Source organism: Phyllobates terribilis, unplaced genomic scaffold (assembly GCF_046119375.1).
Source record: "Phyllobates terribilis strain yellow unplaced genomic scaffold, ASM4611937v1 Scaffold_2__4_contigs__length_985480577, whole genome shotgun sequence".
Taxonomy (NCBI): Eukaryota; Metazoa; Chordata; class Amphibia; order Anura; family Dendrobatidae; genus Phyllobates; species Phyllobates terribilis.
In genome coordinates this window covers 809133571-809159499 of record NW_027362762.1, presented here as the reverse complement: position 1 = coordinate 809159499, position 25929 = coordinate 809133571, and the positions used below count along the sequence as shown (strand labels likewise).

The window sequence follows — 25929 nt, the reverse complement described above, 5'->3', positions numbered from 1 at the left end:
GGACATATATTTTATTTTCCTGTAATTAAAAGTTTTATAAAAGTTAATTTGTGAGAGCCTGACCACAAAGTGAAGCTGTGGTTGAAATTTCAACAAGAGGACGTTTGTCTGAGTTTTACATTATTACATGCTTTATTAATGAACTAGAGGCTGGTGCCAAGAAAAATCTGCTCATGCTGGCACATTCTGTATAGCTGGCACAAGGGTCTCTACTAGTTACTCGTTACAATTATGAATCCTTTGTTTTGCATGTTTAGTTATATATTGTATTAGTCAGTCTTAACAATGTTCTGTTGAAAAACGTCTCTCATTAAAAAAGACCAAAGAACTAAAAGCCAAGTATTCACTGGTTATCTGCTTGTCTTCATGAGACCTGTTCATAGACCCGCTTAAATCTGCAGTTCTACTATTTATACCTTTCTAAATCAGTGTCTTTCATAATAATGGATTGCACAAAAGAAATGTTGGCTATATCCCCCCCCCCCCAATGTTAGATATAATCCGGTTACAGGCTCAAAATCCGCAATTAAATCCTCTCTAAAATTCTCAATTTGTGAACTACTGATCTCTTGTCAGTCAAATACAATAATCTTTGATGGCTATGCTTAAGATCACTACTCTTTGTCATGGTTTCTTGAAGTTCAGTTTTCAGCCCCTCTTGTTTTACCTTTACATAATCCCAGTATGTTTGCTTTCTAGTTTTATCTACATGCTGATGACATGACGAACTCTACTGTTGTATCCTCACTATATCTCAAACTTGGGCTGTGTGCCCACGATGCGTTTTTTTTAAGCGTTTCCGCAGCTGCAAAAACGCTGCAGAAACGCTTAAAAAACGCATGGTATAAAGCCTGCCATGTTCCCCAATGATAATCTGCATGTGCACTACCAATTATTTTGCGGAAGCGCTGCGTTTTCGCTGCCATTGACATGCATTGGACCGCATGGATTCCGCATCACTGCATCTGTAGATGCGGAATCCATGCGTTCCAATGTGCGAATGGTACCCAGGTGTGGAGGAGAGGAGACTCTACTCCGGACCCGGGTACCATAGAACCTGTGAAAAGGATAAAATTAAAAAATAAATGTTATATTTACCTTCTGACGGCCCCCGGTCTCCTTGTCTTCACTTGCCGGCAACTGGCGGTGGACTGAAGGACCTGCGCTGACGTCATAGTCATGTGACGGCAGGTCCTTCAGTGTAGTGCACCGCGAGCTGCCGGCAAGCCAGGACGGAGCGAATAAAGACTTCGGGGGCCATCAGAAGGTAAGTATAGATTTATTTTTTATTTTATACCATTCTTTAAGGTCACACTATATAAATCCATGCCGTTTGCATGGATTTATATAGTGTGACCAAGTTGACAAGCACTTTCCAAGTGATGCTAAAATCGCTTGGAAAGCTCTTGTCAACCCACATGCGGAAATGCATGTGAAGAATGCTTCACATCCACTTGTCCCTGGCAGGAAAAACACATGTACAATCCGCATGTACAATCCACATGCGTTTTTTCTGCCAGGGAGATGCAGAAACGCTCAGGAAAAAATCCTGAGCATTTCTGCATCGTGGGCACATAGCACATAGCTTAAGCCTCCGAGAAAGTTGGGGCAGATTATTCGTATTTTGTTGCTAATCACGTTGAAAAGCTGATCATGTCCAATAAACAAGAACACTAGGGGACTGATTCATTAAAGCTTATACTCCAAGATTCTGGCTTAAATAGCTTTGAAAGTCACAATATTTAGCAACTTTTGGGTTTCTCACACCATTTTTGCCCAGATCTAACAAAGGTGGGCAGGACGGGGGCCTGACGACCGCTGCCTGCTCCAGTAGGGTCTGGAGTAAGATCTGTGGTGAGGTGCACACATCACTTTGTGACTCGCCTTATTCATTAAGAAGCATGCATCACGTAATGAATCAAGAGCCTGGCACTCCACCGCACGCAGTCATCAATACTGGTGTGAAGAGCACCTATATTGATGAATCGTGGCTCATGTTCATCTCCATTGGCACGGTCATGGCAACTTTTCCCTAGTTGCCTGCTAATCTCTGTACACTTTCAAGTACAGTGTGGTAGTAGGTTTTTTCCCTTCACCCATGACAGCACACCTGAGAGAGAGATCTGCCCACCAAGGACAGAAAATCTAATGAAATAAAAGGGTTGCACCTCTCCCCCGCATCAATTGGTTTCCTGTCCTTCATGGGAACTTACTGCTGAAAGCAAGCGGTGAAGGAAGACCAGAATCTTACCCAGGCCTGTCCTGTGTTCGGATGAGCAGGCTGCATGCCTGTAGTGCCAGCCTTTAGGACCCTGAATATGCCGTCCGCTGGTCCCCAATGGGATCCCTATAAGATCTGGGACTAGAGCATATCTTTATATTGATATAGATCCAGCAGCATCGTATACCTGGATCAATTGAACCAGTTTATTGGACGGTTTCCTCTATTCCAGTTTTGGGTTTACTTTCTCCCTATAGATATTGGCATAGTTCACCTGTCCTGGGTATAGGGCCCAATAGGGTCAGACCGGGACAGTTGACATTGAGCAGGGGTGCCACTGCGCAGGAAAAGGCTGCTAACCTCCACTGTTAGGTAGGGAGATTATAGTATTATCGTAGAGCTAACCTCCCAAACCTGCCTATCTTTTGTTATTGAATGGTATTTTTGGCCTATCTTTTTAATCTATCTTGTTGTTTGGTTCATGTTACTTTTTAAGAATAGAATTAAAAGTGATGTTTTAGAAAGTCTAATGTTAATTGGTGTTTAGAGTCTGTGATTACATGAAGTTTTTTCTACACCTAGTTCTACTAAGTCTGTGATTAGTCCACATTGAGCTCAGTCATATGTGCGGGCAGCAGGGACGAGATGCCTCGCATGACTTCAGCCACCCCAGTCTGTGAGCATGCTGGAAGCGGCGGGGGCTCGCATAAAGTGACTGTGCGCTCCATTGACGTCACGGACGCAAGGCACACAGGGAAAGATGGCGGTGTTCTACGCTGGAATCGCTGACCGGGGTGCACTGGGAGATGGAGCACCCTGGTAGGCTCTCAGAGGTGAGGCAGCTGACCGGAAGGGAAACCAGAGGAGAGGTGGATCTGGAAGGAGACACACTGGGTCCCATAAAAATTGGAAAAAGACCACAGACAGAGTGTTCACGCTCCAGCTCTGCTTCCTGAGGAGGTATGGAGGATCAGCAGCAGCCGATTCATCAATCACCAGCAGCGTGGACCTATAAGTGGCAGGAGGGGCAGCCGTCCCAGTCAGAGGAACAGAGTGTCTCTGGACTCCTCGTGTCCAAAGAGTATATTTTGTGTATCCCGGAACAGCCTCCAAATCTGGTACCCTTAAAGTGACAGCGGGTGGTGAGTTATCTACGTGAATGTCACCATTATAATAGGCCCCCTTGTTTTTGTTTCAATGACTAGGGAAGGCCTAAGAAAGCTAGCGCCAAGTGGAACAGCAGGGAATGTGCGCTATATAAAATCCTGCTAGCAGATGACTGACATAAAAGTCTCTGTTCAGCCTGTATTCAGTGGACAGTTAGTGAGAAGACCCCTGACTTCGCCTCAAATCTTAGATCTGTCATCAGATCAGAGGTGGAAGTTGTGAGGACCTGGCCACTTTCTAAATACTTTTCCAGCACTGAGCACCCCTTTTCGTGAATCTTAATTTTGTGTTTTGTTAGAAATTTGCTTGCTGTGTTTTGTTAGTGATTTGTTTGCTCATCGGTTCAACCTCAGGTATCTATTCCATTCAGTGACCACATCTCCGAGACCTTGGGCCATTGTTCTCTCTGTCACCACAGGTAGTCTCACCTGCAAACCCAGGGGATGGGTTCCACCTGAGAAAATATCTCCACTAAGGCACAGTTAGCTGGGGGAGGGAGGGGTGAGCTCTTCTGCCGATTCAGGGGGCTGAACCCTGTGCAGGAGAAAGGGAAGATTCATTGCTAGTCGGACTGAGAGCTGGGTGGTATCACGGGCTGCGGTCGTGATATCCATCATCCGAAGGAGCATATGCTGTGACTGCCAATATACCGGCGGGAGATAGAAAAAGCTGTGGGCCAACCAAAAGTTGGGGGACAGTGGGTATCACCTGGTACGGGGCAGTGGAACTACTGATCCCAGGTTGGAAACTCAAGGACTAAGAGAATTGCCTGTTGGACATTTACCTGGAATTGCTGTTCACCGTGGTCAGAAGGAATAAAACTAATTGCATCGATAACCTGCCTAGGTGATTATTAAAATCCACAACCGCACAGCTTTACAGAAGGCTCCCTGAAATCCCTGTTGGAAAAAAAGGGAAGAGGAAATCTAAAGAAGTCTCTTCTGAATCTGACGTTTCCCCGTTATCAGTAGGGGAATATCAGAGTGAATCTTCTTCCTCATCTTCCTCGAGCAGTGACATAGGGGGCAGACCATGTTTCCCGGTGGAAGATACGGACAAATTAGTCTAAGCTGTTAGAACTACGATGGGCTTAAAAGAGGAGAAGATTACTAAAACTTCTGAAGATTCTGGTGTGCTAAGAGACCCTCTAGATAAAAAAATGGATGATGGGTATCTGGGACACACGTGGGAAGCCGTGGCAGGGGGGTTGAAACTGGCAATTGCCGGAACCTGTATTGCTTGTTCCCTAATGATTTGGCTACAACAAGTGGAGGAGCAGCTGAAAGATAAAACCCCAAGGGATAAGATTCTGACTAACCTGCCAATATTACATCGGCAGATTCCTTAAGACTAGCGGCTAGATCCGCAGGCTTGTCAAATGTGGCTAGACAGGCCTTCTGGCTTCAGGCTTTCCAGGAGACCTCCAGTTTAAGAACAAACTGTGCGCTATTCCGTGCGATGGCTAATTCTTGTTTGGGAAGAAATTGGACTATATTTTAGAAAAAGCAGGAGATAAAAAGAAGGGCTTTCCCGTCTTTTTCACAGCAGATATGAAGAAGAGTTCCTTTCGAAGGAAAAATATATAATAGAGGATGTCCTCCGGGAGAGAGAAAAGAAAACTGGGGAGTCCAGAAATAGGTAAGAGCCCGGATTTATGTTCAGTGGTCCCTCTTGAGTAACCAAAAAATCTTCTCAATGACGCCAATTTACAAGTAGGGGGAAGGCTTTCCCTCTTCATCCAAGCCTGGGAAAACATCTCATCCTACAGCTGGATTCTGGACATAATAAGAATAGGTCTAAAGATAGATTTTTATCAATTGTCCCGTCAGATCTTCATAGTGACATCCCCCTGGAGGTCATTAGAGGAACAATTAGCCTTAAAGATGGAGGTCTTGGAATTGATGGGGAAACCGGTCTTGAGCGAGGTCCCGGGAAAAAAAAAGGAAGGTGATTCCTCCACATCCCCCCTTCTTCTTGTTTTTTTTTCTTAAAAAAAAACAAAAAAAAAAACAGACTGTTTGTTCAGAACCATCAACTTGAAGAACCTAAACCGATGGATAAAATACCAGACCTTCAAAATGGAGTCGATTAGCACTGCCATAAAACTACTTTTTCACAATTGCTTCATGGCGGTCATATACTTAAAGGATTCATATGATCAAATCCCGATTAATCTAGACCACCAAAACTGATTGAGAGTCGCCTTATACATACTAGGAGAAATAAGGCATTATCAATTCAGAGCTCTTCCATTCAGCTTGTCTGTGGCTCCAAGAATCTTCACCAAGGTAATAGCCGAGATTACTGCCTACCGTTTTGAGTCTGGAACACCATTATTATTCCTTACCTAGACGACTTCCTGATAGTGGGGAAATCAGAGGAGTACTGTGCAACGCAACTGGAAGATGTACAGTAAGAGTCATCTTAGAAGATCTTGGCTGGATTATAAATATTCACAAGTCAAAACTAAATCCAGGAAAAATAGTCATTCCTAGGCTTCATCCTAAACTTCGAGCTTCAAACTTGCCTTTTACCCGTAGTGAAAAAGAACAAAATGGTAGCCCTTGCCTCGGCAGCAATAGAAGTTCCAAAAATTAACTTAAAGGGGTTTTCTACTACTTTTTCAACCCCCATTATATAGCATAGTTCTTCAAAACAATATCTTTTGTAATATACAGTGCCTTGTGAAAGTATTTGGCCCCCTTGAACTTTTCTACCTTTTGCCACATTTCTGGCTTCAAACATAAAGATATAAAATTCTAATTTTTTTGGGAAGAATCAACAACAAGTGGGCACAATCGTGAAGTGGAACGAAATTTATTGGATATTTTAAACATTTAAAAAAAAATAAAAACTGAAAAGTGGGGCGTGCAATATTATTCGGCCCCTTTACTTTCAGTGCAGCAAACTCACTCCAGAAGATCAGTGAGGATCTGTGAATGATCCAATGTTGTCCTAAATGACTGGTAATGATAAGTAGAATCCATCTGTGTGTAATCAAGTCTCCGTATAAATGCACCTGCTCTGTGATAGTCTCAGGGTTCTGTTTCAAGTGCAGAGAGCAAAATGAAGACCAAGGAACACACCAGGCAGGTCGGAGATACTGTTGTGGTGAAGTTTAACCCCTTAAGCCCCGGAGCATTTTCCGTTTTTGCATTTTCGTTTTTGCTCCCCTTGTTCCCAGAGCCATAGCGTTTTTATTTTTTGGTCAATATGGCCATGTGAGGGCTTATTTTTTGCGGGACGAGTTGTACTTTTCAACGCCATTACTAGTTTTACCATATCCTGTACGGGAAAACGGGAAAAAAATTCCAAGTGCGGTAAAATTACAAAAAAAGTGCAATACCACAGTTGTGTTTTATTTATTTTTTTACCACGTTCACTGAATGCTAAAACTGACCTGCCCTTCTTATTCTACAGGTCATTACGAGTTCATAGACACCAAACATGGGGCTGGTTGATGGCTTATTTTTTGCGCACCGGGCTGACATTTTTATTGATAACATTTGGGGTAGATCCGATGTTTTGATCGCCCGTTATTGCATTTTATTGCAATTTTGCGGCGACCAAAAAACGTAATTCTGGCGTTTAGAATTTTTTTTCTCGTTACGCCGTTTACCGATGGGATTAATTCTTTTTTTATATTGATAGATCGGGCGATTCTGAACGCGGCGATACCAAATATGTGTATGTGGGGTTTATTTTTTATTATTTTATTTTGAATGGGGCAAAAGAGGGGTGATTTAGGCTGAGTTCACACGATGCGTATTTCATGCGTTTCCGCGGCGTTTTTGCAGTTGCGTAAACGCCGCGGAAACGCATGAAAAACGCATGGTAGAAGGGAAGCAATGTTCCCCAATGGAAATCCGCATGTGCTGTGCCCATGATGCGGATTTTTCCGCAGCGTGAACGCTGCGGTCAAAAATCCGCAGCATGTCAATTAATTTTGCGGAAACGCGGCGATTTCGCCGCCATTGACTTGCATTAGAACGCGCCAATTCCGCAAGACAGCATCTGTACTTGCGCTATTGGCGCGTTCTAATATGCGGATGGTACCCGGGTGTGGAGGAGAGGAGAGTCTCATCCACACCCAGGTACCATTAAAAAAGCTGTAAAAAAAGAATAAAATAAAAAATAAATGTATTCTTACCTTCTGTCGGCCCGCGCAACGCTCCCGCTTGGTTCCCGGCACTTGCAGTGAGTTGTAGGACCTGCGCTGACGTCAGTCATGTGACGGGTCACGTGACGCTGACGTCGACAGGTCTTTCAATTCAAAGTTGCCGGCAGCCGGGAACTTTGTAAAGCAGGACAGCGCGGGCCATCGGAGGTAAGTATATACACTCTCTCGGGTCACACTATATAAATCCATGCTGTTTGCATGGATTTATACAGTGTGACCTAGTTGTCAAGCACTTTCCAGGTGATGCTAAAATCGCCTGGAAAGCGCTTGTCAATCTGCATGCGGAAACGCATGTGAATCTGCATGTGGATCCGCATGTATTCTGCAGGAAAAACGCATGTACAATCTGCATGCTTTTTTTCTGCCAGGGAGATGCAGAAATGATGCAGAATTTTTCTGCTTCATTTCTGCATCGTGTGCACATACCCTTAAACTTTTATATATTTTTTTATATTTTTAGAAACTTTTTTTTTTTTACTTTTTGCATGCTTCTATAGTCTCCATAGGAGACTAGAAGCAGCAACTATCCGATCGCCTCTGCTACATACAGGGGACGAGCAGAGGCGGAAATGGTCCTGTGCTATGAGCGCCGACCACTAGGTGGCGCTCATAGCGACAAGATCATGACAACCACAGGCGTCTGCTGCAGACCCTGGGTTGTCATGCCCACCCATCGGCGACCCGCGATCACGTGACGGGGTCGCCGGTGGGCGGAGCTTATGACGCGCTACCCGGAAGCGCGCGTTAAATGCTGCTGTCAGAGATTGACAGCGGCATTTAACATGTTAACAGCCGCGGGTGGATCGCGATTCCACCCGCGGCTGTTGCGGGCACATGTCAGCTGTAAGAATCAGCTGACATGTGCTCCGTTCAGTGAGGGCTCAGCGCAGCAGCCCTCACTGAACGGGCAGTACGCAAATATGCGTACTAATACGTCCCCGGTATTTAAGGGGTTAAAGTTGGATTTGGCTACAAAAAGATTTCCCAAGTTTTAAATCTCTCAAGGAGCACTGTGCAAGCGATCATGTTGAAATGGAAGGAGTATCAGACCACTGCAAATCTATCAAGACCCGGCCGTCCCTCTAAACTTTCATCTCGAACAAGGAGAAGACTGATCAGAGATGCAGCCAAAAGGCCCATGATCACTCTGGATGAACTGCAGAGATCTACAGCTGAGGTGGGAGAGTCTGTCCATAGGACAACAATCAGTCGTACACTGCAGAAATCTGGCCTTTATCGGAGAGTGGCAAGAAGAAAGCCATTTCTCAAAGATATCCATAAAAAGTCTCGTTTGAAGTTTGCCACAAGCCACCTGGGAGGCACACCAAACATGTGGAATAATGTGCTCTGGTCAGATGAAACCAAAATCAAACTTTTCGGCCACAATGCAAAACGATATGTTTGGCGTAAAAGCAACACAGCTCATCACCCTCAAAACACCATCCCCACTGTCAAACATGGTGGTGGCAGCATCATGGTTTGGGCCTGCTTTTCTTCAGCAGGGACAGGGAAGATGGTTAAAATTGATGGGAAGATGGACGGAGCCAAATATAGGACCATTCTGGAAGAAAACCTGTTGGAGTCTGCAAAAGTCCTGAGACTGGGACGGAGATTTATCTTCCAACAAGACAATGATCCCAAACATAAAGCAAAATCTACAATGGAATGGTTCAAAAATAAACGTATCCATGTGTTAGAATGGCCAAGTCAAAGACCAGACCTGAATCCAATTGAGAATCTGTGGAAAGAGCTGAAAATTGCTGTTCACAAACGCCCTCCATTCAACCTCAATGAGCTCGAGCTGTTTTGCAAGGAAGAATGGCCAAGAATTTCAGCCTCTCGATGTGCAAAACTGATAGACACATACCCCAAGTGACTTGCAGCTGTAATCGCAGCAAAAGGTGGCGCTACAAAGTATTAACTCAAGGGGGCCGAATAATATTGCACGCCTCACTTTTCAGTTTTTATTTTTTTTAAAAAGTTTAAAATATCCAATAAATTTCGTTCCACTTCACGATTGTGTCCCACTTGTTGTTGATTCTTCCCAAAAAAATTAGAATTTTATATCTATGTTTGAAGCCAGAAATGTGGCAAAAGGTAGAAAAGTTCAAGGGGGCCAAATACTTTCACAAGGCACTGTACTTGTATTAGATGTATAGCTTCAATGAGCTCATCTCAGCAGGGATCACATGGTACTTGATAGTTATGGATATTCTTCTTCCTCCTCTGTTTTGTCTGATACTTCCTTTTCCAGGCACAGGAATCCTACAAAATGAAAAGAAGTTGTCACTATGTTCCTGGTAGTGGGTGTTGACATTTTGCATTGAATGACAGCTTGCCTGAGCATGCTTCCTAAAGAGTGAGAAGGGAGGGGAAGAGTTTTTGGGTGGAGAATGGAGAGGGTGTGTTAAGTGCTGACTCACAGGCCACTGCAATGCATGATGGAACTTGTAGTATTAGAACACAGTAAGCCTGGGGACAGGAAGTGATCAATGTAAACATCAGAGCTGCCGCCAGCAGACACCAAGTGATGCTATCTGCATGATAAAGGTATATATTACTATAATAAGAGTATGGATGCATTTACTGGCGCATAATAGCAAGGTTAATGAATAAAAAATGAAATGAGTTAAGGTATTGAATAACTTCTTTAAAGAAGGCAGTCCTTATTGGGAACTCTTACATCTTTCATCCCAGCGGTGATGTGGGCCCAGCTTCAGTGGGAAATATTGTTGTGAAGAGGGCATTTAAAGGGAAGGTAGAACTTTCTTTGGAAACCAGAAATTCCACCTTATGGTGGACAGGGCAAACCTAGCATCAGGGGTTCAATGGATGAAGCCAGTGAGCGACATTATCACAACGGATGCTAGCAAATCAGGTTGGGGGTCACACCTGATAGATCAGACAATTCAGGGTTCTTGGTCTCTCTATGAGAGTGGTCAATCGTCAAACCTGAAGGAGTTGTGGATGGTAGAAAGAGCTCTAGAAGGCTTCCTTTCTTCCCTCCTTGCTCGCCACGTTCATCTCTTGTCAGACAACCGCGCTATGGTGGCGTATATCAACCACGGGGGGAACAATGTCCCACTCCCTAATGGAAGCAGTAAACAAGCTCTTCCATCTAGCAGAGCAGCCTCTTCTGTCCCTAACAGCACTGCATGCAAAGGGGTAAGAGAACACCAAAGCAGACTTCCTAAAGCACAACAGACTGAAACAAGGGGAATGGACTCTAAACTCCCAGGTGTTTCAGCAGATATTTCACTTGTGGGGATTACCAGAAATAGACTTGTTTGCCAACAAACGGAACAGGAGAGTGGAGAAATTCTGTTCACTAAACCCACTGGTAAACCCTTATGTGGTAGATGCCCTTCAGATCCCTTGGAACTTCAGGATAGCATATGCCTTTCCTTCAATAGTTATGATCCTAGCAGTCTTGAGGAAGATCAGGCAAAGGTAATTTTAATTGCTTCTTTCTGGCCAAAAAGACCATGGTTTTCCCTTATGAGAATACGGTCAGTGTCAGGTCTATGGATCCTGTTGTAGATCCCAGACATTTTCACTCAAGGTCCAGTTTGCAACTCTCAAGTGAAGGGCTTCCGTCCAACAACATGGAATTTGAGGGCATTGTTTATTCGGAAAGGTTTTTCTACAGGGTTAGTTTCCACTTTATTGAAGAGTAGGAAACCTAGAACAACAAAAATTTGGTGCAGAACGTGGAAGCTTTTTTTCAGGTTTGAGGAAAAGCATTGGGAAATAAGGCTCCAGTCAGTTCCATCCTACAATTTCTCCAGAGGGGTTTTGAGCTAGAGTTAGCTACCAATAACCTCAAGGTTCAGGTTTCAGCCTTGGGCGCTTTATACAATTATAATCTCGCAGCTAATAAATGAATATCGAAGTTTATAAAATCTTGTGACAGATCCAGACCAAGGGTTCACCCATGGGATCTAAATTTGGTACTGGAGGTGTTAACTAAAGATCCATTTGAAGCTTTACAGCATTTATCGGTTAAGTATCTTACCTTAACAACAATAATATTGAGTGATATTCAGGCCCTTATAATAAACCCTCCTAATACGCAGGTAAGGTAAGAGAGGATAGGATTGTATTAAGACCTGATCTGGCCTACCTCCCTAAGGTAGCCTTAACATTTCATAGAAGTCAAGAGATTATTGTGCCCTCCTTCTGTAATATCCCTAGGAATTCAGGAGAAGAAAAGTTTCATAACCTCGATGTTAGAAGAACATTGATAGAGTACATGTCTATAACTAGTCAGTGGAGGAAAATCCAGAAAAGATTTTCTATTTATTTGGAAGTGCGTATCATAGTAGATCGGTTGTTTTTTTTTGGGTACTACTGTATTTTCTGGCAGCTTTTCTATTTAAAAATCTAGATAGAAATTCAGAAGCAATTCTGGTACATGTAACTTTTAACTTAAGTTTTCTAAAACTGTCCTACCTCTGTTTCCTCAAACACCTTCAATTAAACCTGATGCCATCATGTATGCTTTTGAAAAACCTAGTGGGAAATAATATTTTTTACAAAATATGCATGCAAAATTCAATTTCATTGGTATTAAGACCTTCCAAGAAGACAAGCACTAAAGCACGAATCAAGCTAGCTTTGAAAATTGTAGGATTCTATGTTTTTTTTTTTCTTATACCAATTATTCATTTATTCCATGTTTTGTCCAAATTGTTTTCTGGAATTTCTATCGCCACGATTGTTCAGATTTACAGCAGACAATGGAGATTATATGTGAGGATTTTCCACAGAGAAAACATTTGTAATTTTGTTACATAGCATCACAACTTAGATTACTACAATACATTCTCAATATATTATCAGATACATGAAATGTGGCATTTACACGTGAAACTGTGTTGTTGCATCAGTCTTTAAACCAAGGGAACCCCGTGAGAACTGCGACAGTTGCACAAATACAACATGATCACTTTTTGTGAGCAGGCATTTTATAAATTACACACGTAATGCATCAAAGTGGAGAAAAAAACAATACAATCATTTATTTCATTACTGGTTGAATAATGTAATATAATTATAGTGCAATATTAATGTTCTGATATGTTGTGCAGAATATCAGTGAACCTTCTCCTTCAGCAAAGGGTCCTGATTTGCTGAGTGCACTACGAGAGTTGGAGCAGCGCTGTAAAGATTTGAAAGAAGAAAATATCATATTGGTGAGATTTTTTTATTATTGATATTCATTGACATTTGATTTCCAAAATTGGCTGTTTAGAGAACATGTACATCTCCTATTCCTGTATGGGGTCTAACATATGTATTCTGAATATCCATAAATGGGCTGTATTCATGGACCCGTCATGAACCTTTATTTAATGATGAATCTCCTATATTCTTCAGCATTATTAAACAAAAAATAGAAGTATCAGCCTCTTGTTTTGTTATATATTGGCACTGCCATTTTCTTTCTTTTTATACATGAGGACTGAGAGTAAAGAACTGTCCAGCCACAGATTTCAATTCTGAGACTTTTATTTGCCAATTATGCATTCAAACTGTTCTTGTGCAGCCATGGTTTATATATTGGAGTGTTGTTTTAAAATCTTCGCTGTTCCCTATGTGACTGCTGAATCGTGAGAGTGTGTGATGCACACACTCTCACAATTCCCTTGTATTCCCCAGTCTTGACTCATGTGCTGACTAGACTCTTTTCTCTGTTTCTCTCAAGGTTCTGATGAGAGAAGTGGATGAGTCTAGCCTGCATCACCCACGCACATGGGGAACACAGGAGAATCACGACAGTGTGCATCACACACTGTCACGATTTGGCAGTCTGCGGATACACATAGACTGTAGACTATTCCTCTCTGCCCAGATACTCCTTTAAAGCTATATGTGTCAAATATCTCATACTATTGAACACATTACTCCCTCTCTAAAACAAGTAAGGAAAACCTGCTACAGTCTACAAGGGAACAGTGAAGATTTTAAAACACCGCACACAGCAGGGGCACATTTATAAGATTATCTCAGCACAAGAACATATACTCTTTAAAGGGGTTGTCCACTACTATTGAAAATAGCCCAATGTATTTCTATGATGAATAGAAGCTTCTTTGTAAATACCTTCCTCTGCTGTTTCTGCCTGTGAGCGGCGCTATCACTGGCCGCTCACAGGCATCACGTGACCCCCCCCGCGCTGCAGCCGGCTCTGACATCCGCTGATGTCACGTCATGATTCCAGATGCAGCCGAGGGTCCCTTTTCTGCATTCCACTGGTGGCTGCTGGGTTGTAGGCGGTGTTATACTGCGCGTCACACCCGGCATCCACCGCGCGCTCTGCCTCTCCCCATTCATTGGGAAAGCGCGCGGTGGATGCAGGGTGTAACGTGGGGGTAACCCCGCCCACAACCCAGCAGCCACCGCGGGGACTCCAACGCTGAGTCACCGATAGCGCCACTCACAGGCAGAAACAGCAGAGGAAGGTATTTACAAAGAAGCTTCTATTCATCATAAAAATACATTGGGCTATTTTCAATAGTAGTGGACAACCCCTTTAACATCAGCCGGAAGTCTATGTTACTAGAAATTGTTGATTTGGCTCGTGGCTAGCCTGTATCTCCTGTGTCATAGTGTGTATAACATTGCTGTAGTTACACACTTATCATATATTTATATTTTTCTTAAAAGGAGTCTGTAACCAGGTTTTTGCTACCCCATCTGTGAGCAGCATGATGTAGGGGCAGGTACCCTGATTACAGCAATATATCAATTACTGGGCTACTTGCTGCAGTTTTGATAAAATCAATGATTTAACTGCTGCAGATGTAGCCGTTCTCTGTAGCTTTCTGCCAATCAGTGGTGGGGGCAGGTTACACAGGGCTCATGAATATGGAGGACTACCTGACAGCAGGATTACTAGTCGTCTTGTGATAATCTGCTGATAAAACAGTGATTGTCTCAAAACTATAGCATGCTGCCCAGTAAGTGATACATCCCTGAAATCCAGGTCTCTGTCTCTACATTATGCTATTCTCAGATTACTTGTTTAAAACTAAGATATTCAATTTACCTTTCTCAGAGAAAAAGCAGCATTCCCGAGACTGAGGAGAAGGTGAAAAGGCTAAAGAGGAAAAACGCAGAACTTGCAGTTATAGCCAAACGCTTGGAAGAAAGAGCTCAGAAGCTTCAAGAGGCAAATCTAAAAATGGTGCGTAAACCCTCTGGGGTAAGTCGGTCATGCAAATGGGTCGGTCAGGTCATTTTTCATAAAATCCTCTCTCCAGCTTACTAATATTCAGCTTTTCCCCAACAATAGATGAACAATCCAAGCCTTTGCTTTCATCACCTTCTCTTAACTCTTAGGTCAATACTCCAATACACCTTAGGGGGGCCGGTGTGGAGCTGTGTAAGAAGGCATTCGCACGCCAGCGAGCAAAGGATATGAGTGACCAGGCTAGTGCTTTATTAGCAAAAGACAAACAGATTGAAACTTTAAAGCAAGAGTGCCAAGAGCTGCAAGCTAAACTGTCAGGTGGGAAGGTAAGTGGCACGGAAACCCTCCATAGCGGCTATCATAGTGATCACACATTCTTCAGAATGGTGTGCTGCCATCTCCATCAAGGATGAAACGTAGCAATCCATGACTAGGAAACTGAAATATATGCAATATCTGAATACATGAACATGGGAACTGCAGTGCCTTGAAAAAGAATTCATACCCCGTGAACTTTTCCAGTTTTTCTCATGTTACACCCAATAATGTAAATGTTTATTGGGATTTTATGTGATATACTAACACTAATTAGCAAGTATTTGTGTACAAAGGAAATGATGCTCTGTTTTCTAAATATTAAAAAAAATATAAATCTGTGAGGTGCATTTGTATTCCGTCTCCCTGAGGCAATACTTTTGTAGTACAACCTTTCGCTGCAATTACTGGTACAAATCTTTGGGGTATGTCTCTACCAGCTTTGCGCTTCTAGAGGCTGAAATTTTTGCCCATTCTTATTTTCAAAATGGCTCTTACTCAGTGAGATTGGATGGAGACGTCTCTGAACATCAATTTAAAAGTCTTGTCACAGATTCTCAATGGGATTTATTTCTGGATTGTGACTGGGCCATTCACACACATGAATATGCTTTGATCTAAACCATACCATTGTAGCTCTGGCAATATGTTTGTCGTTTTCCTCCAGGATTGCCTTGTATTTAGCTCCGTCCATCTTCTCATCAACTCTGACCAGCTTCCCTGTCCCTGCTGAAGAAAAGCATCCCCACAGCATGATGCTGCCACCACCATATTTGTTGTTGGGAATGGTGTTTTCAGGGTTTTGTGCAGTGTTAGTTTTCTACCACATATAGTGTTTTGTAGTTAGCCCAAAAAGCTCTACATTGGTCTCATCTGAGCAGAGCACCTTCTTCCACATGCCATTTAAGGAGCACATCCCTGACACATGCTCTAATCAGTCAGTCCAGACCATTGAGAATCTGTGGAAAGACTTGAATATTGATGTTCACAGGCACTCTCCATCCAATCTCACTGAGCTAGAGCTATTTTGCAAAGAAGAATGAGCAAAAAATTTCAGCCTCTAGATGTGCAAAGCTGGTAGAGACATATCCGAAAAGACTTGCAGCGAAAGGTGGTCCTACAGAGTATTTACTCTGGCGGGCTTGAATACAAATGCATTAGAAAACCGTGCATCTTTTCCTTTTCCATCACAAATACTTGCTACTTAGTATTGGTATACCATATAAAATCCCAATAAAATACATTTAAGTTTATGAGTGTTGTGTGAAAAAGGTCACGGGGTATGAATACTTTTTCCAAGGCACTGTGCATCTGCTCACTATATATACAGCTAGTGAAAATGTAGTTACATGACGGGTGTCTGAGAAAACCTTGATTTTTAACAAGGCAATGCGGTCATCAGCTGTAATACAGTCATGTCTTTATGTAAGGATTATGGTGATGGCCGGCTTCATTTTTATCAGCCTTTAACTCTGTAAAGTGCTGTTCAGATTTGTGGATCTGTAGATCCACAGGTGTCTGTTTGCCTTTTCTGCGGTCATAATCTTATGTAATCGGTGCAGGAGCTTTTTAATGAAGACGTTTGAAGGCTACAAAAGCATTCATTAGATTTATTTATAGCTGCAGAGTTTTGTGCTGGTGACTTTTATGTAATTAGGGATGCCGGTTGCTAGGCATTTCTCTCAAAGCGCAGCAGGGAATGTGGTGTTCACATGACGCTCCAATTTTGTTTCTAACCTCAGCTGTTTTGTGACAGTAGACTTGAAAGCTATAGTATCACCCAAAGATGGCTAAGGGCTGCCGAAACTAGGAAAACCTTTTCTGGTGATTCCTCAGATAGATCATTTTGTGGACACCGTATACTCTACTCTTCAGCTCCTTGCTGGCTTTTAGGTTGTTTTCGTAACATTCAGATTTCTAAAGCTAATAAGAGAACTAAAATTATGAGAATGAATGAATGGAATAATTGCGTGGGCATCGCAGACTTTTCTATGGTACTAAAATCGATATTTTCTAAGTAATGAAATCTACACTAATGGCAACTTACCTATATATTATACGTGGGCTAAGGTGGCCTGTTGATGTATGTCATACATTTTTCTTATCTTTTCTAATCTAACAATACTAAATGTGTTCAATCTTTAAAGGGGTTTTCCCACAAATAAAGTACATATTAATAAATACATATTGGAATAAAAATAAGTTCCAGAATTGAATGTGTTGAAAAGAAATATTCCTGTGCTGAGATAATCTTATAAATATGCCCCTGCTGTGTGCTGTGTAATGGCTGTGTCTGACTGTACAGGGACATGATCTGATCATACCACATCTCCTGGGCAGGGGAGGAAGCAAAAGAGAGTATACAGACATTACAGCAGGGGATCACAGCTGATTCTTTCTGTGAAATCCTCTGCCTCACAGAACCCTCTGCAATACTCAGCTGTCCTGTCTGTATACTCTTTCGCTTCCTCCCCACCCAGGAGATGTGGTATGGGCAGGGGATTACACAGCCATTACACACAACCATTACACAGTACACAACAGGGGCACATTTATAAGATTATCTCAGCACAGGAACATTTTTTTTAACTCATCCAATTGTTGAACTTATTTTTATTCCTAGATTTATTGATTAAAATGTACATCTCTCCTGACTCCCCCAGACACATGAGCATTGTACTCAAATGCACTTTCATGTTTTCCGCAGGGAGAGAGCTGCAGATGCTTATTGTTTGCAGTTTACATAACTGCACGTACTAATTATGGATTGTTGTATCTTCTGCAGGATTTTCCAAATTACTTGAAGCTGAGTGACTTTAACCGTTTGTTACACGAGTCTCAGAAAGAAGTTCTACGATTACAGAGGCAAATTGCTATGAAACACTTGAAAGAATCTCTTAATTTGTCAAGATCTGAGGCTCATAGTTCTCCAAAGCCCGCCGAAGCGATGTTTGTAAGACTGGTTCCTCCAGAGCAACCCACAAGGGATCTGGACAATTCTTTAATGGCCACATCGATCGACTCTGTTCAGGTGAGAGAAATTTGCCGTCAAAAGCTTGTGTCCAGTTGTACAGAGTATTCAGTGTTAAAGGGACTCTGTCAGCACAGAATGATTGTTCAAACCAAGTGCAGGCGCTCAGTGCCTCATGGCGGGACCAATCATTATACACCTTCCCACCTGCTGGTTTTCCCTCTATCTCCTCCCTTCTCCGGCTCTATGACGCCAGAGCTGCCAATCAAATAAGGGGGGAGATGGCGGGATAACAAGCAGATGGGAAGGTGTATTTAAATGATTTTTTCCCCTGCAATGATGCACTGAGAGCGGAGCCATGGACCAGTAACTGAGCGTTTTGCTCAATATAAAGCAGTGTCCAGCCTCCCCCCCCCCCCCCCCCCCGGCAGCAGACAGGTTTTACTAACTAGCAGATGTGCTGCGTAGTGAGCAGGTCTACGGCCCTGAATGTCGCGATTCCTGGGATTTATTAGCATCAGTACTACAGATCCGGTGATGTGCTGGAAGGTCACTCGCTCTCTGTAGTGGGGCTGCCAATAAAACTTTTCAGGCACAGTGTACAGTGAATGGTTTGATTGGTGAGGGACAAGGCAGCACGTACCAGATCAGCAGCGCGGGAAGAGATTTGCTGCACGCTGACTTATTGCCCACCCTCCTGGGCTCTAGGTGAGAAGAGTGAGCGGTCATGCCTTCTCTCCTCTTATAGTTATAACCAGGAGGAGAACTGTCAGCCCCTACAGAAGAAGAATCTGCATCACGCTGCAATATCAAAGCTGCACAGCCAAAATTGCCATCTAGCCCCAGCCCAATAGAGATACTGTGGTTATAATATACAGAGGGGGGTGAAGATACTGAAATAGCAGAAGAAATGGGGTAGAAGGATAGTTCTAGCGTGCACAGGTGGGGGTGAAAATATACCAGAAGATACAAGTGTGCGGTAAGAATTTACTGGATGATATAGGGGGGCAACTGGATACGGAGGAAACTGTCAGATGAACACTACTCTCACAGCAGAGGAGTGGTGCCAGTCTTGGAGGGAAGTATGCATTTTTTAATTTATTGAACACATTTTGGACATTCATCAAGGGAATGTACAGTATTGGATGACTCCTTTTAAAAATATGTTGAAGTTGTGCCACTTATGACTTATCTGCAGGATAGGGGAAAAGGTCTGATTGCTGGCAGTCTGTCACAGTGACATTTATCAGGTATCCACGCAAGTGTTAAAATAAAGTATTCTCTGCTTCTGAATGCCACGTCTATGTATTACAAAATTTATTCCTTGGGCTTAAAATACTCCTCAAAAATATTTAGAGGAATATTAATACCATTCTGTAAGAAGTGTAGTGCAACCTCTGGACGCTAGTTACTGTCAGCTATCTCATTGATGAACACTATAGATGAGCTGGCAGCTTATAGGGCACAGAAGATGGTCTTCAGCTAAACAGCCGCGTGGGGTGGGGGTGGAGAATGACTTTAAACTGGTTGTGTCTTATTAATACATATAATATTAATACATGTCATATTAATACTTTTGAGAGGTGTGCCGCACAGGCATCACCGTAGGATCCTGGCTGTCACTGATATGCCGGGTTGAGAGAGAGCTGTCACTCTCTAGGTAGGACTACACTGGGCTCCTAAACATGTAAAAAGCTGCAATGTAAATGAGTTAATTACAAGTTACCCAAAACTATTTATCAATTCACTTCTATTCGTGTTTTGGAAACTGCACAGCACAACCGAGGTTTCCTTGTTCCCAACAGGTATTTTCTGCTCACCCACTTTAGATCCCCTCACAGCTGCATCTTAGTGGCATTTCCTCTTGTCTGGACTTTTTCATGGCTATAGAAACATGTTTGGTTTTTTCTTTAGTTATTAAGGGGTCTATATATATATATATATATATATATATATATATATATATATATATATATATATATATATATATATATATATATATATATATATATATATATATATATATATATATATACCAATTTTTGTTAAGTATATAATTCCACATGTGTTAATTCATAGTTTTGATGCCTTCAGTGTAAATGTACAATTTTCAAAGTCATGAAAATACAGAAAAATCTTGGTGTATATATATATATATATATATATATATATATATACATCATACAGTACAGACCAAAAGTTTGGACACACCAGGATGAGGGGGGCAATATATACCAGGATGAGGAATGAAGGGTGCCATACATACCAGGAAGAGGGATGAGGGGGGCCATACACACCAGGATGAGGGATGAAGGGTGCCATACATAGCTGGAGCCGCACTGCAAGTACAGTGTGCGTGCTATTAAGGAAAATGAATATTCACTGCTCCCCACGCCCATGGGCGAGGGGAGCTGTGAATATTAATTTTCTTTCTCTTAGGACTGAATATTCTGAAAAACACTGTGTGAGTTCAATCATGGGTTTAATAAATTCTCATTGCCAGGTACTTCCCTCAGTGAGCTCCCTGTTGGGTATATTTGTATCTTCTACGTCAGATGCAGTAAAATGAGGAAACCTCTTAGAATAATTAGGGATTTTTACATTTTGCTTTATTTCCTAGAATACACAAATGGATGATTTTTGTCAAATCTCATCTATCATATGTAACAGGTGACTTGCATATGACAGTGACACAGTTGATATTAAAACTAATAAAATAAAATTCCAAGGAATTTTTTAATGCATCTGTTTTGGTGGAATTCTTACCAGTAAGTCCCGTGGATGAAATTAAATAGTTGATTATTTTTTTTTGCTTTTTTGTAAGAACTGACGATCTTGAGCCACTTAGAGTATATGGGCGCCATGCCTCATGACTGTCCCCCAACAGCAAATATTGGGAAGAGGAGGGAAATAACGATTGAAAACCAACATGCCCTGTCCTGTTGTTATCAGGAGCCAAGCACAAACCTAAAGTTTCCAGCAGCTTACCGTCCTCTCCGCATTGAGAATATCGGGGGTTTAGGAGAAGTATATCTGTTTCGTTGATGGTTACTTAATGTGTATGGGCACCTTTATTTACACGCTGGTGCATTAAAATGGAATTTGATATGAGCAAATCTAGCATTGGTCTCTGAGGATCTACGTTGTAGATAAAAACTTTGGAAGGATTTCTGGACTTATTATGAACAGATAAAGGTTAAACTTTGAGATTTGCTCGAGGATTAAATCCTGGATTTATAAGAAAAGAAGAATGTATTAGTCAAGTCTATTGAGACTTGATCTGTTTTACAAGTGAGCGCAATGATGGTTTTAATAAATTCACAATGCTTGGTTAATGCACTCAGAGGTTTATTTGTGTTTTATCTGATTGTAACAGTGAGTTTTGTACGGAAAGTAGAGGCAATGCATGGGAAAAATAAGGTTTCTTAGCATTTTGCTTTAGTTTATTTCTTAGGATAGACAAATAGCTGATATTTTGGGCATATGTATAGCATGTAACAAAAAAAAAAAATACTATTCCAGGTTTTGTTTTTTTTACTACAGCTATCTTAACCCTTCACCCCCGAGGGTGGTTTGCACGTTAATGACCGGGCCAATTTTTACAATTCTGACCACTGTCACTTTATGAGGTAATTACTCTGGAACGCTTCAACGGATCCCACTGATTCTGAGACTGTTTTTTCATGACCTATTGTATTTCGTGATGGTGGTAAAATTTCTCTGATATGACTGGCGTTTATTTGTGAAAAAATCGGAAATTTGGCGAAAATTTTGAAAACTTTGCAATTTTCATGCCCTTAAATCATAGAGATATGTCACACAAAATAGTTAAAGAATTTGTACAGTACTTTATACAGTTATATGAAAAAGTTTGGGCACCCCTATTAATCTTAAGCTTAATGTTTTCTTAAAATTGGTGTTTTTGAAACAGCTATTTCAGTTTGATATATGTAATAACTGTTGGACACAGTAATGTTTCTGCCTTGAAATGAGGTTTATTGTACTAACAGAAAATGTGCAATCTGCTTTCAAACAAAATTTGACAGGTGCATAAGTATGGGCACCCTTATCATTTTCTTGTTTTAAATACTCCTACCTACGTTTTACTGACTTACTAAAGCACTTTTTTTGGTTGTGTAACCTCATTGAGCTTTGAATTTCACAGCCAGGTGTATGCAATCATGAGAAAAGCTACTTAAAGTGGCCACTTGCAAGTTGTTCTCCTGTTTGAATCTCCTCTGAAGAGTGGCATCATGGGCTCCTCAAAACAACTGTCAAATGATCTGAAAACAAAGATTATTCAACATAGTTGTTCAGGGGAAGGATACAAAAAGCTGTCTCAGAGATTTAACCTGTCAGTTTCCACTGTGAGGAACATAGTAAGGAAATGGAAGAACACAGGGACAGTTCTTGTTAAGGCCAGAAGTGGCAGGCCAAGAAAAACATCAGAAAGGCAGAGAAGAAGAATGGTGAGATCAGTCAAGGACAATCCTCAGACCACCTCCAGAGAGCTGCAGCATCAACTTGCTGCAGATGGTGTCACTGTGCATCGGTCAACTATACAACGCACTTTGCACAAGGAGAAGCTGTATGGGAGAGTGATGCGAAAGAAGCCGTTTCTGCAAGCACGCCACAAACCGAGTCGGCTGAGGTATGCAAAAGCACATTTGGAGAATTCAATTTCTTTTTGGAAGAAGGTCCTGTGGACTGATGAAACCAAGATTGAGTTGTTTGGTCATACAAAAAGGCGTTATGCATGGCGGCAAAAAAACATCATTCCAAGAAAAACACTTACTACCCACAGTAAAATTTGGTGGAGGTTCCATCATGCTTTGGGGCTGTGTGGCCAATGCCGGCACCGGGAATCTTGTTAAAGTTGAGGGACGCATGGATTCCACTCCGTATCAGCAGATTCTTGACAATAATGTTCAAGAATCAGTGATAAAGTTGAAGTTACGCAGGGGATAGATCTTTCAGCAAGACAATGATCCAAAACACCACTCCAAATCTACTCAGGCATTCATGCAGAGGAACAATTACAATGTTCTGGAATGGCCATCCCAGTCCCCAGACCTGAATATCATTGAACATCTGTGGGATCATTTGAAGAGGGCTGTCCATGCTCGGCAACCATCAAACTTAACTGAACTGGAATTGTTTTGTAAGAGGAATGGTCAAAAATACCTTCATCCAGGATCCAGGAACTCATTAAAAGCTACAGGAAGCGACTAGAGGCTGTTATTTTTGCAAAAGGAGGATCTACTAAATATTAATGTCACTTTTCTGGTGAGGTGCCCATACTTATGCACCTGTCAAATTTTGTTTGAATGCAGATTGCACATTTTCTGTTAGTACAATAAACCTCATTTCAAGGCAGAAACATTACTGTGTCCAACAGTTATTACATATATCAAACTGAAATAGCTGTTGCAAAAACACCAATTTTAAGAAAACATTAAGCTTAAGATTAATAGGGGTGCCCAAACTTTTTCATATAACTGTATTACCCTCCCTAAGACTTTTTGTAATTACCTTGCTTTGCATTTACTGCCTGTGAGCGGCGCTATCGGTGGCCGCTCACAGGCATCGCGTGACCCTGTGCTCACGTCACGACAAGTGAGGCTTGACTCAGCGCTGGGGTCCCCGCGGTGGCTGCTGGGTTGTGGGCTGGGTTACCCCCCGCGCCACACCCAGCATCCACCGCGCGCTTTCCCAATGAATGGGGAGAGGCAGAGCGCGCGGTGGGTGCCGGGTATGACTTGGGGGAGTAACCTCGCCCACAGTCTGGCATCCACCTGGAACGCGGAAGACAAAGACCCCTGGCTGCTGGCAGCACTTGTCGTGACATCAGCGGATGTCAGAGCCGGCTGCAGCCGGGGTCAAATGATGCCCGTGAGCGGCCAGTGATAGCGCCACTCACAGGCAGTATCTGCAACATAAGGTAATTACAAATATCCTTAGGCGCCCCGGGAGGATACATTGGGGGCGTAATATAAAGTACTGGACAACCCCTTTAGTAAATAACTTCTCCCACATGTCTACTTTACATCAGCACAATTTTGGAACCAAAATGTTTTTTTGTTAGGAAGTTCTAAGGGTTAAAAGTTGACCAGCGATTTCTAATTTTTTCAACAAAATTTCCAAAACCATTTTTTAGGAACCACATCACATCTGAAGTGACTTTGAGGGGGCTTTATGACAGAAAATACCCAAAAGTGACACCATTTTATAAACTGCACCCCTCAAGGTGCTCAAAGCCACATTCAAGAAGTTTATTAACCCTTCAGGTGCTTCACAGGAATTTTTGGAATGTGGAAGAAAAAAATTTACTTAACTGTTTTTACAAACATGTTACTGTAGACCCCAATTATTATTTTTTTTTTCGCTAGGATAACAGAAAAAATTGACCCCAAAATTTGTTGTGCAATTTCTCCTGAGCACGCAGATACCCGATATGTGGGGTCAAACCACTGTTTGGGCGCACTGCAGGGTTCGGAAGGGAAGGAGCGCCATTTGACTTTTTGAATGTAAAATTTGCTTGAATAATTAGCGGACGCCATGTTGGCCTGATGTGCCTAAACAGTGGAAACCCCCCACAAGTGACACCATTTTGGAAACTAGACCCCTCAGGGAACTTATCTACATGTGTGGTGAGCACCCTGAACCCCCAGATGCTTCACAGAAGTTTATAACATGGAGCCGTGAAAATGAAAAAAAAATCTTAACTTTTTCCACAAAAATGATGTTTTAGCCCCAAATTTTTTATTTTCGCAACAGTAAGAGGAGTAAATAGACCCCAAAAACTTTTGTGCAATTTTTCCTGAGCACGCCGATACCCCATATGTGGAAAAATACACTGAGCGCACGGCAGGGTTCAGAAGGGAAGGAGCACGGTGTGACTTTTTGAACGCAAAATTTGCTGGAATCAAGAGTGGACGCCATGTCGCGTTTGCAGAGCCCCTGATGTGCCTAAGTAGTGGAAACCCCCCACAAGTGATCCCATTTTGGATACTAGACCCCACAAGGATTTTATCAAGGGGTATAGTGAACATTTTGAACCCAGAGGTACGACACAGAAATTGATAACATTAGGTCATCACATTGAATAAGTTGTCATTAGTCTTGAGCGCAAGTGCTCGCTACTTGAGTTTGCATCGGGTACTCAGGTATGCACCATGTACTGCTTGTGCTCGAGTGACATGCTCGAGTCCCTGCTCCGCATGTTTCACGGTTGTTAAACACCCATAAAAAAAACATGCGGGGATCGCTCGTGCATGGCAGGCAATCCCCGCAAGGTTTTTTTTGGCCGCAAAGCATATGGGGCGGAGACTTGAGCACCTGCGATACTCAGTGCATATCCGAGCCCCCGATGCATACTCAAGTAGCGAGCACTTTGTTCTCAACACTAGTCGCCATATCGTCATCATTTTTTTTTTCTTTACTTTTGAAAAAAATCCCAACCCTAGCACAACCCTAACTCCCTGGCAGAACGCTAGCCCAACCCTAACCCCCTAGCACAACCTTAACCCTTGCACAACCCTAGCGTTTATTTTTAAGGCCGTTTCTCGTGCGGTAAAAGTGATTAGATGAATTTATTCTTCGGGTCGGTGCTATTACAGCGATGCCAGATTCATATCTGCTTTTTATGACTGACAGCTGTCAGACACTAAAAGACCCTTTTTTTTTTTTTTTTTCTTTTGCAAAGACTAGTTTTTGCATCGCCATATTTTGAGAGCTATAATTTTTCCGTATTTTGTCTGACAGAGTCATGTGATGGCTTGTTTTTTTGCGGGACGAGTTGACGTTTTTATTGGTACTATTTTCAGGCACGTGACATTTTTTGATAGATTTCTATTCCTATTTTTGCGAGGCAGAATGAA

At 42.2% G+C, this 25929-nt stretch overlaps 1 protein-coding gene across 8 annotated transcripts in view; it reads left to right on the top strand.

Annotated features, from left to right (window-relative positions):
- The window catches only part of TSPOAP1 (TSPO associated protein 1), a 191802-nt gene that overhangs the window by 59331 nt on the left and 106542 nt on the right, over positions 1-25929 (top strand). For 6 of the 8 annotated variants that reach the window (XM_073667571.1, XM_073667564.1, XM_073667566.1 and 3 more), the window contains exons 2-5: positions 12659-12763; positions 14629-14757; positions 14913-15089; positions 17864-18109. The exons of 1 other annotated variant lie outside the window; for it this stretch is intronic. In XM_073667571.1, the coding sequence (XP_073523672.1) occupies positions 12659-12763; positions 14629-14757; positions 14913-15089; positions 17864-18109 (657 nt within the window). Of the gene's footprint in view, positions 1-10019; positions 10119-12658; positions 12764-14628; positions 14758-14912; positions 15090-17863; positions 18110-25929 lie in introns of those variants that run through there. One more of the 8 variants, XM_073667569.1, reaches the window with a different exon arrangement.